This window comes from Dryobates pubescens, chromosome 1, assembly GCF_014839835.1.
Source record: "Dryobates pubescens isolate bDryPub1 chromosome 1, bDryPub1.pri, whole genome shotgun sequence".
NCBI lineage: Eukaryota > Metazoa > Chordata > Aves > Piciformes > Picidae > Dryobates > Dryobates pubescens.
The window spans coordinates 30,183,390-30,199,804 of NC_071612.1; the positions used below are offsets into that span (position 1 = coordinate 30,183,390).

The window sequence follows — 16,415 nt, forward strand, 5'->3', positions numbered from 1 at the left end:
ATCTGCTTCACTTTGGCTTTTTGTCATTTCAAGAGAACATCCATTTAATATTTGGTTATTTTTTTCCTGGCTTTCCCAAGCCACTGACTGATGGCTGCTTTGTTCTCTCTTTCAGGTCGTGGAGACCAATTTGGTTGCCTTTGACTGCCACTGGATCATTATAAATGAGGTAACTGTCAAATGAACACTGCAGTGAACCGTGAATCCTGTTTGCAGGCTTGCTTGACGGTCCTCCTGCTGGTCTGGACTTTGCCAACAGGAAGCAGGAGCTAAAAGAAAGTTCAGCCATGCTGGGGGAACGAATGATGGTTAATAAAAATAGAATGACAAGTTCTTGGACATCACTGCTTTGTCCTGCCTGTTTCAAACAGAAGTCCTTAAATGAATACATGGAAAATGAAATGGAGAAACCAAACCAAACCAAAACAACAGCACCTTTATTCTGAGTGTCTTGAGATTTCACATTTGACTGCAGCTGACTTGGGTCTAGAGGAATTTTAAGGACTTTTTTTTTCATATGCAATCTCTCATAGTGGAGCACTTTGTGTTTTTTCTATACTTCATCATCATCATCATCAAACTCCTTTCCATGCTGTCTCTGTCTGGAGAGGGAAAGAACCTCAGTTCTTTTGAACATTCCTGGGTTATGAAATTAGAGGCACCAACGAGGCCAACAGCCCTTGAGGCTATTTGTTAACAGAACAAAGTGGATGGAATAGAAGGGAGAGGAAGAGGGAAAAAAAGAGAGAGAGAAGGAGAAGAGGGAGAGAGAAGAGGAAAGGGATTATAGTACCACACCCCCTCTACTTCCCAAGACAGTTTGGGTCTGTGGAGGAAGGCTGCTGCCTCTTTGGCTTGGAGGAGAGGTCATCCTTGTTGGCTGTGCTGTCCTCTGCTGGAAGAGGGGAGGGAGAGATCCCAAAGTCCAAGTCCAGGTCCTTCCCTGCGCAGCCTCTTCAGCTCCATGAGCAGCAGGCAGATCTTAGGACACAGAGAGAGGGTTCCTCCTGGTCTGCTGCTTCCAGGCTCCATGGTGATGCCTTTTCTCCTGTGTCTCCTTTTCTCTCCTTGTATTTTCTTCTCAGTTTTTCTCCTCCTGAGCAGGCATTGTTCAGGTCTTTGATACAGTTTTTCAGTCCCAGGTTTTTCAGGTATGTGCCCAGGTGGTGAATCTGTTGTACCTTTTGCACCATCCTCCCTTCCCAGGGTAGCTGATGGACAGAGATGATCTTGGCTGTGCACATTCCAGAGGGTCCTTATCCAGTGGCAGCTGCTCACCACCCCCTCCCTTGGCAGATATTGTCTGCATGAGGAGCAAAGGTGATTTGGTCTTTGTTGATTCACATCAGGAGGGACAAGATTGAGTCTCTTACACATATCCTTTAAAAATTCCCCTACATTAGCATTCTGGTTGATACTCAAACCTTTAGTTATTAGTGGGAGGCTTCTTAGCAGACTTCTGGACCAGGTAATAGGAATGTTTGTGAAGGGAATGAAAAAAAAAAAAAAAAAAGACTGAAAGTTAATTTGAGATTTTTACTTTTTTCTTTTTCTTTTTTTTTTTTAACCAACAAGTTCTGCATGGGACAGCAATGTGCCCTGGGGGCCAAGAAGGCCAATGGGAGCCTGGGGGGCATTCAGGAGTGTGTCCAGCAGAGCCAGGGAGGTTCTCCTTCCCCTCTACTCTGCCCTGATGACATCTCACCTGGAATCTAGTTCTGGGCTCCCCAGTTGAGGAGGGACAGGGAGGGAGGGCTACAAGGATGCACTGCCTGATGAGGAGAGGCTGAGAGCCCTGGGGCTGTTTAGTCTGGAGAGGAGAAGACTGAGAGGGGATCTGATCAATGTCTAACAATATCTGATCCTTGGGTGTCAGGAAGGAAAGGACAGGGACAGGCTCTGCTCACTTGTGCCCTGTGATAGGACAAGGGGCAATAGATGGAAACTCCAGAACAAGAGGTTCCACCGCAACATGAGGAGGAACTTCTTTCCTGTAAGGGTCCCAGAGCCCTGGAGAAGGCTGCCCAGAGAGGTTGTGGACTCTCCTTCTCTGGAGACTTTCCAGCCCTGTCTGGATGTGTTCCTGTGCCACTTGTGCTGTATTCTCTGGTCCTGCTCTGGCAGGGGGGTTGGACTTGAAGATCTCCAGAGGTCCCTTCCAACCCCTAACATCCTGTGAGTCTGTGAGACAGCAAAATAAGACAGAATAGTCTTTCCTGTTCAATCATTGTGCCAGGGGGACGCAACACACCTACCAAGTATAGTAATGCAGAAAGATGTATATACCACCTTCAGTTTTCTGATCAGGAATCTGCTGGGGTTTTTGTGAGGTAACATCTGTTATTTTAATTGCTTGCTTTAAATGCTGTAATGCCTGGAAAGGGTACCTTAATTTTTATTGTGCCATTAGTTGCTCTTTTATGTAATACGGGAAATTTGCTTGGAGCCTGTGTATTGCAGCAGGAAGGCATGTGTGGGAGGAAGGGGATTGTTCCCTTGCAATGAGAAGCTGCATAATTTCCTGAAGCATAGTATATCATAGTCGTCATAGAAGCATGGAATTGTGAGGGTTTGAAAGGACCTCAAGGTTCAGCCGGTTCCAGACCCCCCTGCCATGGGCAAGAACACCTCACACTACAGCAGGTTGCTCACAACCACATCCAGCCTGGCTGCAAAAACCTCCAGGCATGAGGCTGCCACCACCTCCCTGTGCAACCTGTGCCAGTCTCTCACCACCCTCATGGGGAACAACTTCTTCTTAACATTCAATCTGAATCTACCCATTTCTAGTTTTGTTCCATTCCCCCCAGTCCTATCACTTCCTGACACCCTCAAAACTCCCTCCCCAGCTTTCTTGTAGCCCCCTTCAGATACTGGAAGGCCACAATGATCTCCTTGGAGTCTTCTCTTGACTGAACAACCCCAACTCCCTCAGTCTGTCTCCATAGCGGAGCAGCTCCAGCCCTCTACTCATCCTCATGGCCTTTCCCTGGACACCTTCTAGCACCTCCAGATCCTTCCTGGAACAGAGGCTCCAGCACTGGACACAGAGCTCCAGCTGTGGTTTCAGCAGAGTGGAGCAGAGGGGGAGAATCCCCTCCCTGGCCCTGCTGGCCACACTTCTCTTGCTGCAGCCCAGGCTCTGCTTGGCTCTCTGGGCTGCAAGTGCTCACTGCTGGCTCCTGTTGAGCTTCTCCTCCCCCAGCACCCCCAAGGCCTTTTCTTCAGGGCTGCTCTCAAGCCAGTCCCTGCCCAGCCTGTATTGGTGCTTGGGATTGGCATTGCAAACAATGCAAATCTGTTCTGATCAGTGCAGTCAGCTGAGGAAACACTCTCCAAATAAATGTCCCTGCTTCTACAGAGCCTCAAAGCAGATGGTGAAATTCTTCATTCAAATTTGCAGGGGTCATAAATGTCAGTGCAGTCCTTATCAAACGTGTCTTGGCAGAATGTGAGAATGGATATCTCACACTCACTCTCCCTCTGTCTCCAGTGGCTGCTTCTCCTCTGTACAATAGTAAACATAAGTTCAAACAAAGCCCAGGACATCTAAATCGTGTGTTGGTTTTTTTTCACCCTATGCCTCTTAAATCACCAGCATACAGTGTGCTCAGAGCTCAGTGAGTTGAGTTGAAGAAGGGACATTTCTATGATTTTGCAGAGCTTTTGTTTCTTTTGCTGTTTTTGAATGAAACAAATGTTCTGCTGCTGCTGTTCAGCAGGACTTCGCCACGCTGGAGAGTTGGGCAGGGAGAAATGGAATGAAATTTGACAAGAGCAAGGGGAGAGACTTGCACCTGGGAAAGAACATCCTCATGAAGCAGGATAGGTTGGGGCCTGACCTGTTGGAGAGCAGGGAAAGGGAAAGGACCTGGGGGATGGGAGGTTGACCATGAGCCAGTAGTGTGCTCTGGTAGCCAAGAAGGCCAAGGGCATCCTGGGGTGGATTAGAAGGACTGTGGTTAGTAGGTCAAGAGAAGTTCTCCTCCCCTCTACTCTGCCCTGGTGAGGCTGCATCTGGAATATTGTGTCCAGTTCTGGGCCCTTCAGTTCAGGAAGGGCCTCAGGAAACTGCTTGAAAGAGTCCTGCATGGACAAGAGATGGTTAGGGGAGTGGAACATCTTCCTTATGAGGAGAGACTGAGGGAGATGGAGCTTTTTAGCTTGGAAAGGAGGAGCCTGAGGAGGAATCTCATTCATGTCTATAAAGATGTGCAGAGTGAGTGCCCAAAGGCTGGAGCCAGGCTCTGCTGGGTGATGCCCAATGCCAGCACAAGGGGCAGTGGTGGAAGCTGAGGCAGAGGAAGTTCCGTGGAAACAGGACGAAAAGTTTTTTTTCTCTGTGAGGGTGATAGAGCCCTGGAATAGGCTGCCCAGGGTGGTTGTGGAGTCTCCCTCTCTGGAGATATATAAAGCCTGCCTGGATGTGTTCCTGTGTGACCTGCTCTGGGTGCTCCTGCTCTGGCAGGTGGTTGGACTGGATGAGCTTTTGAGGCCCCTTCCAGCCCCTATCATTATGTGACTCTATGATTCTTATTTTTGAATCCATATATCTCTCAAGCATTTTCCTTTATTAAAACATTTGGGATCATCTTACTATGCCCAAGTCTGCCACCAGTCCTCTATTACTGTTGTTTACCCGAGGAGGTGAAAATATGAATGCTACTGTAGAAAGGATGGGTTGGACTTCACCTGCAAGAATATGCACCAGCTCTGTTGACATTAGAATGGAGTGGGTACACCAACATAAAAAAGCTGATTTGTGTGAGAAGAGACTGAAAAGGTTGACCTGGTTAGGCTGGGAAAACAAAGATTGAAGAGAGGATGTGCTCTCTGCTTATAAAGACATACAGAGTGTGTATAAATGTATCATTGTCAATGGCTGCAGCATGAGGTTGGCATGAGAACAAATGGGTTCCAATTACCCATGAATAAATTGAGGGCAAAAGTTAGTAGAGGGTTTCTAATTACCAGAAAAAGCTACATCTTTCTGGGAGAAACAGATGGAAAAAAATAACCAAACCTAACCAACCAACCCAAACCCAACCCAACCAACCCAAACCAAACCCAACCCAACCCAACCCAACCAAACCAACCCCAAACAAACCAAACCAAACCAACCCCAAACAAACCAAACCAAACCAACCAAACCAACCCCAACCCAACCCAAACCAAACCAAACCAAATCCAAATCCAAATCCAAATCCAAATCCAAATCCAAATCCAAATCCAACCCAACCAATCCAAACCAAACTAAACCAAACCCAACCAAATCAAATCAAACCAACCCAACCCAACCAACCCAAACCAAACTAAACCAAACCAAACCAACCCAACCCAACCCAAACCCAACCCAACCATATCCAACCCCAACCAACCCCAACCCAACCCAAACCAAACCAAATCCAAATCCAAATCCAAATCCAAATCCAAATCCAACCCAACCCAACCAACCCAACCCAATCCAAACACAACCAAACCCAACACAAGCCAACCCAAAACAAATAAAGCCAACCCAAACCCAACCCAACCAAAGGAAACTCAAAAAAAGAAACCAAACAAAATTAAACCAAACCCATCCAAACCCAACCCAATGAAACCAAACCAATCCAAAACCAAGACAACTCAACCCAACCAAACCAAACCAAACCCGACCCAAACTCTTTTAAAGAACAGTTTATAAAGAAAGAGCCAACAGCTTTGCCTATTACAGCACAAGAGAGGAGAAAGGGACCCCATAAAGTTGCATTCAAAGGCTGCTTTCAGAGGAATAAGCTTTTCCTAGGAGAGGGCTGGTCATTGGATGATACATTTGGATTGTTCCATCTTGCACTCCATCATGAAGAAGAGTGTAGAGCATGATGATATTTCAAGCTCAAGTAGCTAGAACAGGTCCTAAAGTTACAGCTCAGTTCCAGGAGTTCACATAAGCCTACATTTTCTTTGATTGATAGTGGCATTAGAGGTTCATTTGAACCCTTACCTTTTCCAGTGGTGATGGCAGATCAGCTGTGAAATGCCACCCTCTGGTACAGGTTGGCATCCAGTTCAAACTGACTTAGCCCTGCTGTTTCTTTTCTGTCTCTGTGAAAGCTAAAAATAGATTTCTCCTTGTCCTATCAATTTCCTTTTTTTACCACCCCTGAAACCTAAGGGAGATATAATAAAGCAAATGATTCTGCACCTGGGCCAGAACAATCCTCACTGTCAATACAGACTGGGGGAGGAGGTGGTAGAAAGCAGCCTTGAGGAAAAGGACTTGGGGGTGCTGATGGATGAGAAGCTGGACAGGAGCAGGCAGGGTGAGCTTGCAGCACAGAAAGCAAATCACAGCCTGGGCTGCATCCAAAGCAGCATTGCCAGCAGAGCCAGAGAGGTGATTCTGACACTTTGCTCTGCTCTGCTGAGACCTCACCTGGAGTACTCTGTACAGGTCTGGAGCTCTCAGTATAGAAAGGACATGGAGCTGATGGAGAGGGTCCAGAGGAGGGACACAAAAATGAACAGGGGGTTGGAGCAGCTCTGCTACAAGGACAGGCTGAGGGAGCTGGGGGTGTTCAGCCTGGAGAAGACAAGGCTCCAATGACACCTAATAGCTGCCTGCCAGTACCTGAAGGGGGCTGGAGGAAGGCTGCAGAGAGACTGTTTACAAAGGCCTGCAGGGACAGGATGAGGGACAATGGCTTCAAACTACAGCAGAGCAGATTGAGATTGGATGTTAGGAACAAGTTCTTTATCCTGAGGGTGGTGGAACACTGGAAGAGGTTGCCCAGGGAGGTGGTTGAGGCTCCATCCCTGGAGATATTGAAGGTGAGGCTGGAGGAGGCCCTAGGCAACCTGAAGTAGTTGGGGATGTCCCTGCTGATTGCAGGGAGGTTGGACTGGATGACCTTTGGAGTCCCTTCCAGTCTGGGCCATTCTATGATTGCATGATGATGCAGTTCAAGATCTCCCTTTACTTGTTTTGGAGCTTCACCTTCTTAAGCCTTGCCCTCAACTACCCCTCTTTGGGTACTGATGAGAAATTAATGTTGGGCATAGCACCAGCATGCTATGGCCCAGACACCTCCAGGGGATCTGCTCTGTCTTTCCTGCTCTGTCTCCTGCTCACTGCTACTGGCTTTTGGAGGAGGAAAGAGCACTCTCCTCTATCACTGCCTGGAAGGATGTGATGAAGACATAGCCTGCAGTGGAAAGCGGGACATGTCCAGAATATGATAAATGCTAGAATCATCTTCTTGGCCCAAAGTTAAAGTATTTCCATAGAGAAAGTATTGCTGCCATTGCTTGGTGCTTATTGCTGGAGCATGCTAATAAATTCTTTCCCTCTTTGTCTTTCACTACTGTTGCAGATGTTCTGTGGTGAATAATAGACCTCTGCCTACGTTGCTTATCTCATAGTAATCAGCCAAGGCTGAATGGCAGTGTAGATTAGGTGTCCAACACACAGACTTGCTGCCCTCTGGGGTCACTGCCTGATAGGACAAACTGATTCTCTTCAGTTCTCTTTGCCTAATTCATCTGCAAAAAACTATTAATTCAAGCTAACATTTCTTTCCTTGTTTGCTTGCAACCTCAGATGAAATACGCATCTAATTTTATCTCTGTTTCATGTGAAATAGGACAGCCTCCCCTTGATTCCAAGTTCACACCAACAAAAGAAAGGTTTGGAAGTTATGATGTGTTGAACTTCTGATTTTTTTCTGGGGGCAAGAACCAGCCCCATATAGCCCAGCCTAAATTTATACAGGTGCCAGCTCAGTTCAACTTGGCCAACTCTCTCAATTTTTTTTGACACTTGGTTCTTGTATAACAGATCATCTGCCATCCTTAGATCATTATACTGTATCCTCCTTTGAAGTGCAAATGAAAATTGTTTCCTCTCATACAATAGCTGCTTTATATAGTTTTCTTAAGTCAGATCCAAAATTCAAGAATGAGAAATGATGTTGGAGAGTCATATAAAAGGCTTCTCACCGAGTCAATGCCAAGGATTAAAATGACAAAAGAAATACATAGCAAATGCCTAGGGGTGAATTTGGGGCTGCATGGCATTGATTTGTTGTTAACCTACACTCAGTGGAATTTGCAGCATTTAAAATGAGAGCTGACATTAATCTGCAGCAGTACAGGTTGGGAGGTGGTCTGATGGAGAGCAGCCTAATGGAGAAGGACCTGGGAGTCCTGGTGGACAAGAAGTTCTGCATGGGACAGCAATGTGCCCTGGGGGCCAAGAAGGCCAATGGGAGCCTGGGGTGCATTCAGAGGAGTGTGTCCAGCAGAGCCAGGGAGGTTCTCCTCCCCCTCTACTCTGCCCTGGTGAGGCCACACCTGGAATACTGCATCCAGTTCTGGGCTCCCCAGTTGAGGAGGGACAGGGAGGGAGGGCTACAAGGATGCTGAAGGGACTGCAGCCCTGCCTGGGGAGGAGAGGCTGAGAGTCTTGGGGCAGTGTAGTCTGGAGAGGAGAAGACTGAGAGGGGATCTGATCAATGTCTATCAATATCTGATGGTTGGTGTCAGGAAGGAAAGGACATTGACAGGCTCTGCTTACTTGTGCCCTGTGATAGGACAAGGGGCAATAGATGGAAACTCCAGCACAGGAGGTTCTACCTCAACATGAGGAGGAACTTCTTTCCTGTAAGGGTCCCAGAGCCCTGGAGAAGGCTGCCCAGAGAGGTTGTGGACTCTCCTTCTCTGGAGACTTTCCAGCCCTGTCTGGATGTGTTCCTGTGTGACCTGTGCTGGATTCTCTGGTCCTGCTCTGGCAGGGGGGTTGGACTCGATCATCTCCAGAGGTCCCTTCCAACCCTTGACATCCTGTGAGCCTGTGAGCTTTCATTCCTCTGTTGATGTCTATACCTCCATGGCAACACTGCAAAAACCTCTTTGGTATTGGCATTCTGTCATTATTTCCCAGGTAATGTACAAACCCATGAGATAGTAGCCTATGGGTTAAAATGGGAACATTCTAATTAAATGCATCCCAAAATGCTGAATAGAGTGAAATAAATACTCTTTGAGGCAGGAAAGATCAGTGCTTGAGCAGCTGAAAGTGAAAAAAAAAAAAAATATCTCTTTTAAAATGCTGGTTTGCTCCAAAAAGTGGCCAGGCAGGTGTCACTTTTGAGATGACACATCAGATCTAATAGTCTTGCTGCTACAAGTCTGGATACAGTGGATCATGAAACCAGTCAATCTTTTTGTTTTTGTTTTAAACCCTCTGAGGAAGAATAGAGTTTAAAATCAAGATAAAGTTCAGGAGCTGGCCTTTCTCATTGTATCAAAAATATTATTCAGTATATATCATCACATTAGTTAAATATTATTAAATATATCATGAATAGAATAGAATAGAATAGAATAGAATACAAATGTTATATATAATATATAAAATATTATCATAGAATTAATAAGGTTGTAAAAGTCCTCAGAGATCTTGAAGTCCAACCTATGACCTAATACCTAACACCTCCTGACAACTAAACCATGGCTTCAAGTGCCACATCCAAGCCTTTCTTGAACACCTCCAGGGATGGTGACTCCACCACCTCCCTGGGCAGCACATTCCAATGGCCAATCTCTCTTGCTGGGAAGAACTTTCTCCTCACCTGCAGCCTAAACCTCCCCTGGAACAGCTTGAGACTGTGTCCTCTTGTTCTGGTGCTGCTTGCCTGGGAGAAGAGACCAACCACCTCCTGGCTACAACCTCCCTTCAGGGAGTTGGAGAGAGCAAGAAGGTCTCCCCTGAGCCTCCTCTTCTCCAGGCTAAACACCCTCAGCATTTTGCTAAAACAGCATTTTATTTTAATTTTTACCTTGCAGCTAAGTGAAATGGTGCAGAGAAAATGAAAAGATGGCATCCTAAGCTGAGAGAAATAATTATCTGGGGTGCATTAAGAGGCAGTCAGCCAGAAAGACCAGATACTACACTGCACACAGCTGCTGCCGTGTGTTGTTCCTGTTTGTAGACAAATCTGTCTTTCAGGAAGAGCACTGATAAGAGGTTACTTCAGAGATGGTGGCAGTCTGTGGGGCAGGATGTGATCCTTTCACTGTGGTGAGGAGAGAAGAAGTTAAAATTTATTTCTGGTGTATTTTTCTTCCAAAAGTTGAAGGAAATCATAGAATCATAGAATGGTCCAGGCCAGAAGGGACCTCCAGAGCCAGTAGCAGTGAGCAGGAGACAGAGCAGGAAAGACAGAGCAGATCCCCTGGAGGTGTCTGGGCCATAGCATGCTGGTGCTATGCCCAACATGAATTTCTCAGCAGTACCCAAAGAGGGGTAGTTGAGGGCAAGGCTTAAGAAAGTGAAGCTCCAAAACAAGTAAAGGGAGATCTTGAACTGCATCATCATGGAATCATAGAATGGTCCAGACTGGAAGGGACTCCAAAGGTCATCCAGTCCAACCTCCCTGCAGCCAGCAGGGACATCCCCAACTAGATCAGGTTGCCCAGGGCCTCCTCCAGCCTCACCTTCATTATCTCCAGGGATGGAGCCTCAACCACCTCCCTGGGCAGCCTCTTCCAGTGTTCCACCACCCTCATAGTAAGAACTTGTTGCTAACATCCAATCTCAATCTGCTCTGCTCTAGTTTGAAGCTCTTGTCCCTCATCCTGTCCCTGCAGGCCTTTGCAAACAGTCTCTCTGCAGCCTTCCTGCAGCCCCCTTCAGGTACTGGCAGGCTGCTCTTAGGTCTCCCTGGAGCCTTGTCTTCTGCAGGCTGAACACCCCCAGCTCCCTCAGCCTGTCCTTGTAGCAGAGCTGCTCCAGCCCCCTGATAATTTTTGTGACCTCCTGTGGACCCTCTCCATCACCTGATGTACCCCTTGTACAAAATCATACCCCTGGACAGTCCAGGGGGACCTTGCAACCTTCTCCCTTTTCCCTTCCATGGTACCTTCAGAGACACAACAATCTCTCCCAGCAAGAGAGATTGGCCATTGGAATGTGCTGCTCAGGGAGGTGGTGGAGTCACCATCCCTGGAGGTGTTCAAGATGGGATTGGAGGTGGCACTTGGAGCCATGGTTTAGTTGTCGGGGGTGTTAGGTATTAGGTATTAGGTAATAGGTTGGATTTGATGATCTCTGAGGTCTTTTCCAACCTGGTTGATTCTATGATTCTATGAGTCTAAATCAGTTGTTATTCTGTTGTATCCAATGGCTAATTTTATTTACCTTTCACTGTTTTGCTACTGAAAGTCTCTGGAATTTTCCTGCTCTTGTTTGTAATTACAGACACTAGGCTAAAGCATCAGCCTCAAACATTAACACTGCTGTTTCATAAAGCTTGGCTTCCTTCTCCCACAGAAAGTCTCTGTGATTTGAGTTGAAGCTTATTGCTGGGTATCTCCTAAGTTTTTCCTTACATGCATAGAGCAGGAAACTAGGAGGTACCAAAAACCAGCTGATGGTGTTTAGCTGCAGGTGTAACAGTGCAGGTGTGCTTCATCCCTTGAGAAATGGAAAGCTATATGTGCACAAATGAAAATCAGAGACGTGCAGTAAATTGTGGTCGTATCCAAGGGCGTGTTTAAATGCAGGCTGCTAATTGGGTGCTCCTCAACAGCTCCCTTACTGGGGGGTAGAGGTCCCCACAAATTTAAACATCCAAAGATCTGGATCCTCAGCTTCTGTAATGAAGACAGATCATGGGCAAACAGTTCAGGATGAAGAAAATTAAGTTCTAATTTAAAAAGTTGAGCAACTGTTGAGATTGTTTCTTCTGCTTTAAAGTTAAAAAATTGCCTTTAAAGCTGCCAGCTGACCCTTGTTGAGCTGTCAGAAAAAGCCTATGTTTAACCAAAGTTCAATTTCTTATGAGAAGATTGGAGTCAGCTGCTGTTGCTTTTAAGTCCACACTCCTCTCACATGGAGCTGGGTTCTTCAGGGGCCTTGTCGTTCAATGGTGTAAAAACACTGTGGCCCCAAAACTGCAGGGGTTTACATTATATGAAGAACTATTTTCCTGGTTTCCCTTATCTGCCTTAAAGTTAATATTTTAAGCTTAATATTTAATAGAATCACAGAATGGTCCAGGCCAGAAGGGACCTCCAAAGCTCATCCAGTCCAACCTCCCTGCAGTCAGCAGGGACATCCCCAACTAGATCAGCCTGCCCAGGACCTCATCCAGCCTCACCTTCAGTATCTCCAGGGAAGGAGCCTCAACCACCTCCCTGGCCAACCTGTTCCAGTGTTCCACCACCCTCAGAGTAAAGAACTTGTTCCTAACATCCAATCTCATATCTGCTCTGCTCTAGTTTGAAGCCATTGTTCCTCGTCCTGTCCCTGCAGGCCTTTGCAAACAGTCTCCATCCTTCCTGTAGCCCCCTTCAGGTATTGGAAGGCCACCATCAGGCTCCCTGGAGCATCCTGTTCTCCAGGCATATTCATATGTTTGCTTAGTGATTTACCTGTTTTAAAGTGTGTGTCTGTAGAGTTGAGTGTTTGTCTGTAAGCATTAATATGTACCCTATGGAATAGAAACGTTGGGTTGAAATGAGTTCTTGCTGTAAACAAGCACATGCACACCTAAAATGCCTTTTGGTAAAGAGCAGTTGCTAACTGGCACATTGTTTATAGCTTCTTGATGGTCTGCTTCCAAAAAATGAATGCTTAACACATGAATATCTGTCTCTGCCTTCACAGCTCCTAAATAATGCTCCACTGAGAAATACATCATGCTGTGATCATGGAATCAAAGGATCATAGGATGTTAAGGGTTGGAAGGGACCATTGAAGATCATCAAGTCCAACCCCCCTGCCAGAGCAGGACCAGAGAATCCAGCACAGGTCACACAGGAACACATCCAGACAGGGATGGAAAGTCTCCAGAGAAGGAGACTGACTTCCTACCAATCTGCACATTACCTCTCCAGAGCGCTGCGAAGCACTTTTAAGTAAAACATCAGTGGGAAAAGGAGAGGAAAGCCAAAAATGAAACAACTAAGCCCAGCTATACCTACAAAATTTCTGTGAGGTTTGGGCAGAGCACATTTTAAGCTTTTGCAATTAACAGAAGGATGGTAGGTTAGTTGTTTTAGTAAGCATCTCTTTGTCCTTTTTGAGTCTGTGGCAGAGCTCAGCAGTAGGTGTGCAGTAATCACACGGCTCTTCACAATCTAAATGCACTCTTGTGGCCAAGAAGGCCAAGGCCATTCTGGGGTGGATTAGAAGGGCTGTGGTTAGTAGATCAAGAGAGATTCTCCTCCCACTCTGCTCTGCCCTAGTGAGGATACATCTGGAATATTGTGTCCAGTTCTGGGCCCCTCGGCTCAAGAAGGACCTCAGAGAACTGCTTGAAAGACTCCAGCATAGACCACTGAGATGAATAGGGGACTGGAACATCTTCCTCATGAGGAGAGCCTGAGGGAGCTGAGGGCTCTGTAGCTTAGAGAGGAGGAGCCTGAGGGTGACTTCATTCATGTTGCTAAAGATGTGCAGGGTGAGTGCCCAGAGGCTGGAGCCAGGCTCTGCTGGGTGATGCCCAATGCCAGCACAAGGGGCAGTGGTGGAAGCTGAGGCAGAGGAAGTTCCATGGAAATAGGAGGAAACATTTCTTCCCTGTGAGGGTGACAGAACCCTGGAACAGGCTGCCCAGAGGGGTTGTGAGTCTCCCTCTCTGGAGATATTCAAGACCCAGCTGGATGTGTTCCTGTGTGATCTGCTCTAGGTGCTCCTGCTCTGGCAGGGGGGTTGGACTGGATGAGCCTTTGGGGTCCCTTCCAGCCCCTGGCATTCTGTGAGTCTGTGATTGATTCTGCGATTCTCTCAATTGAATTTCTTTGTTTCTAATCTGGTGGTAACATTTCTGCATTTCAACTTCTCTGCCTGTTCTCTCCCTTGCCTTGCCTTTCAGGAGATAAGCGATGCAGATGTGCAGGAGCTGGTGAGAAGGTCAATTGGACGCTTAACAATTATCCGTCAGACGTTTCCAGTGCCCCAAAACATAAGCCAGCGCTGTTTCCGTGGCAACCACAGAATATCTTCATCACTGTGTGATCCCAAGGACCCTTTCTCCCAGAGCATGGAGGTACTTCACACAGCAGCCTATTCCAACCTGGGAACTGTCTTTCTGGATAAGTTCAAGGTTTTCCTGTGGGGGCTTAGTGTAATTTAATGTTTGTTTTCCGTGTCCTCTCTGGCGTGCAGTTTAATGGCTTATGGCTTGACAAGAAAATACTTGGACAGGGAATGAGTGTGACTGATGGGTGGACCACAGCAAATTGGCTGCTGCACAGCCAGTGAGGAAACAGTCCCCAAAAAGCCACTTGCTCTCCCCACAGTGAGGTAGTAGCTGTTTTGTTGCCCTGCTAGATTGTATATTTTGTCATCTCACTGAGAGGAGTTTCCTCCTCACAGCTAATGCCATCTGAGTTGCAGTGGTTTTCTAAGCCTCAAATGTGTTAATAGGGAAACCTTCCTGGGGAGCACCCATACCATCTGCTTCAGGTGTACACACCTAAATCACAGAATCACAGAAAGCATCCAGCTGGAAGAGGCCTCACAGCTCATCCAGTCCAACCTTTGACCCACTTTAGGATCCATGCTAAACCATGTCCCTAAGCACCAGCTCCACACACTGCTTCAACACCTCCAGGGAAGGTGACTCCAGCACTGCCCTGGGCAGAACATTCCAATGGCTGAGATCCCTCTCTGGGAAGAAATATTTCCTAGCATCCAGCCTGAACCTCCCCTGCTGCAGCTTGGAACCATTTCCTCTGCTCCTGTCCCTTGCCACCAAGGAGCAGAGGCTGCCCCCTCCTCACTCCAGCCTCCCTTCAGGGAGCTCTAGAGGACAATGAGGTCTCCCCTCAAACTCCTCTTCTCCAGACTGAACACCCCCAGCTCCCTCAGAAGCTGCTCATAGCCCAGGTGCTCCAGGCCCTTCTCCAGCCTTGTTGCCCTTCTCTGGACACTCTCCAGAAAATCTATAACTATGTTCCAAAAAGGCTTTCAGTGCTGCTAATTACAAATCACCACTACACTATAGAGACCACATGAAATCAGCAACAGGATCTTGTTCTCTGCCTTCCTGACTTCACAAAGCATTTCTGAGAGCCAGTCCTCTGTCTTTCTTGTGTATTGGATTAGATTTTGTGGTGACAAAGCTATGGCAGATGAATAGTGTGAAATTGGCTTCAAATGTTGATTTTACTTTGGGCTTTCTGTGCATGGCTGTTTCTGAAGTTGTGGAAAAGTGACGGCATTGGCACTGGTGCAGGAGAAGCACATCTGACCTGGCTGCAAAGAGCATTCACCTTCTGTTGCTGAAAGGACCGAAAGAAAACAATGGGTTAAAATGAGGGAGATGTTGAAGAGTGTCCTGGCTTAAAATGAAAACATGTAAGGGGGAAAGGAGGGGAAGTCTGGCTAGTCTTGCCCTGATGCAGGTTAGCCTTTGCCTCACTAATTGTTCCCAAAGCAGCCAGTGATCAACTACTGATGACATGAACAATTTCAGCCATAGCACGCTGCACAGTGACCCTGTTTGGAGTTCTTCAAATGAGCAGAGCTGTGTAAGGTCAATAGATGCACAGATTATCTCCAGAGGCTAGTTTGGAACTTGGGAAATTCTTTAGGTTGTTCCTTTCTGTTATGGCAGCATGGTACTAGGTGGAGTTTTGGTAGTCAGCTGCTAAACACAGAAAAACTGAGGGTGATTACATCCACCTGCTAGAGATTAAAAAAAGAGCAGGTTTTGTGAACACAGGTCCAAAACAAGAGCATGAAAGGGAGGCTTCATGTTTTGATTTCTTTTTCTTTTCAACTTCACTTTTGATTAATTTTCATAGAATCACAGAATTGTTAGGGCTGGAAGGGACCTCAAGGATCAGCCAGTTCCAACCCCTCTGCCATAGGCAGGGACACCTCACACTACAGCAGGTTGCTCACAGCCACATCCAGCCTGGATGCAAAAGCCTCCAGGCATGAGGCTTCCACCACCTCCCTGGGCAACCTGTGCCAGTCTCTCACCACCCTCATGGGGAACAACTTCTTCCTAACATCCAATCTCAATCTCCCCACTTCTAGTTTTGCTCCATCCCCCCCAGTCCTATCACTCCCTGACACCCTCAAAAGTCCCTCCCCAGCCTTCTTCAGATAGTGGAAGGCCACAATTAGGTCTCCTCAGAGCTTTCTCTTCTCCAGACTGAACAGCCCCAACTCTCTCAGTCTGTCCTCATAGCAGACCAGCTCCAGCCCTCTGCTCATCCTCGTGGCCCTTCTCTAGACACCTTCCAGCACCTCCAGAACCTTCCTCTAAGAGTGGCTCCAGCACTGGACACAGTGCTCCAGGTGTGGTCTCAGCAGAGTGGAGCAGAGGGGAAGAATCACCTCCCTGGCCCTGCTGGCCACACTTCTCTTGCTGAAGCCCAGGCTTTGATTGGCTTTCTGGGCTGCAAGTCCTCACTGC

General features: G+C 47.1%; 1 protein-coding gene across 2 annotated transcripts in view; it reads left to right on the forward strand.

Annotated features, from left to right (window-relative positions):
- Positions 1-16,415, forward strand: part of GRID2 (glutamate ionotropic receptor delta type subunit 2) — a 1,073,619-nt gene that overhangs the window by 761,485 nt on the left and 295,719 nt on the right. For both annotated transcript variants that reach the window (XM_054163312.1, XM_054163301.1), the window contains 2 exons: positions 116-169; positions 13,860-14,033. In XM_054163312.1, the coding sequence (XP_054019287.1) occupies positions 116-169; positions 13,860-14,033 (228 nt within the window). The remainder of the gene's footprint in view (positions 1-115; positions 170-13,859; positions 14,034-16,415) is intronic.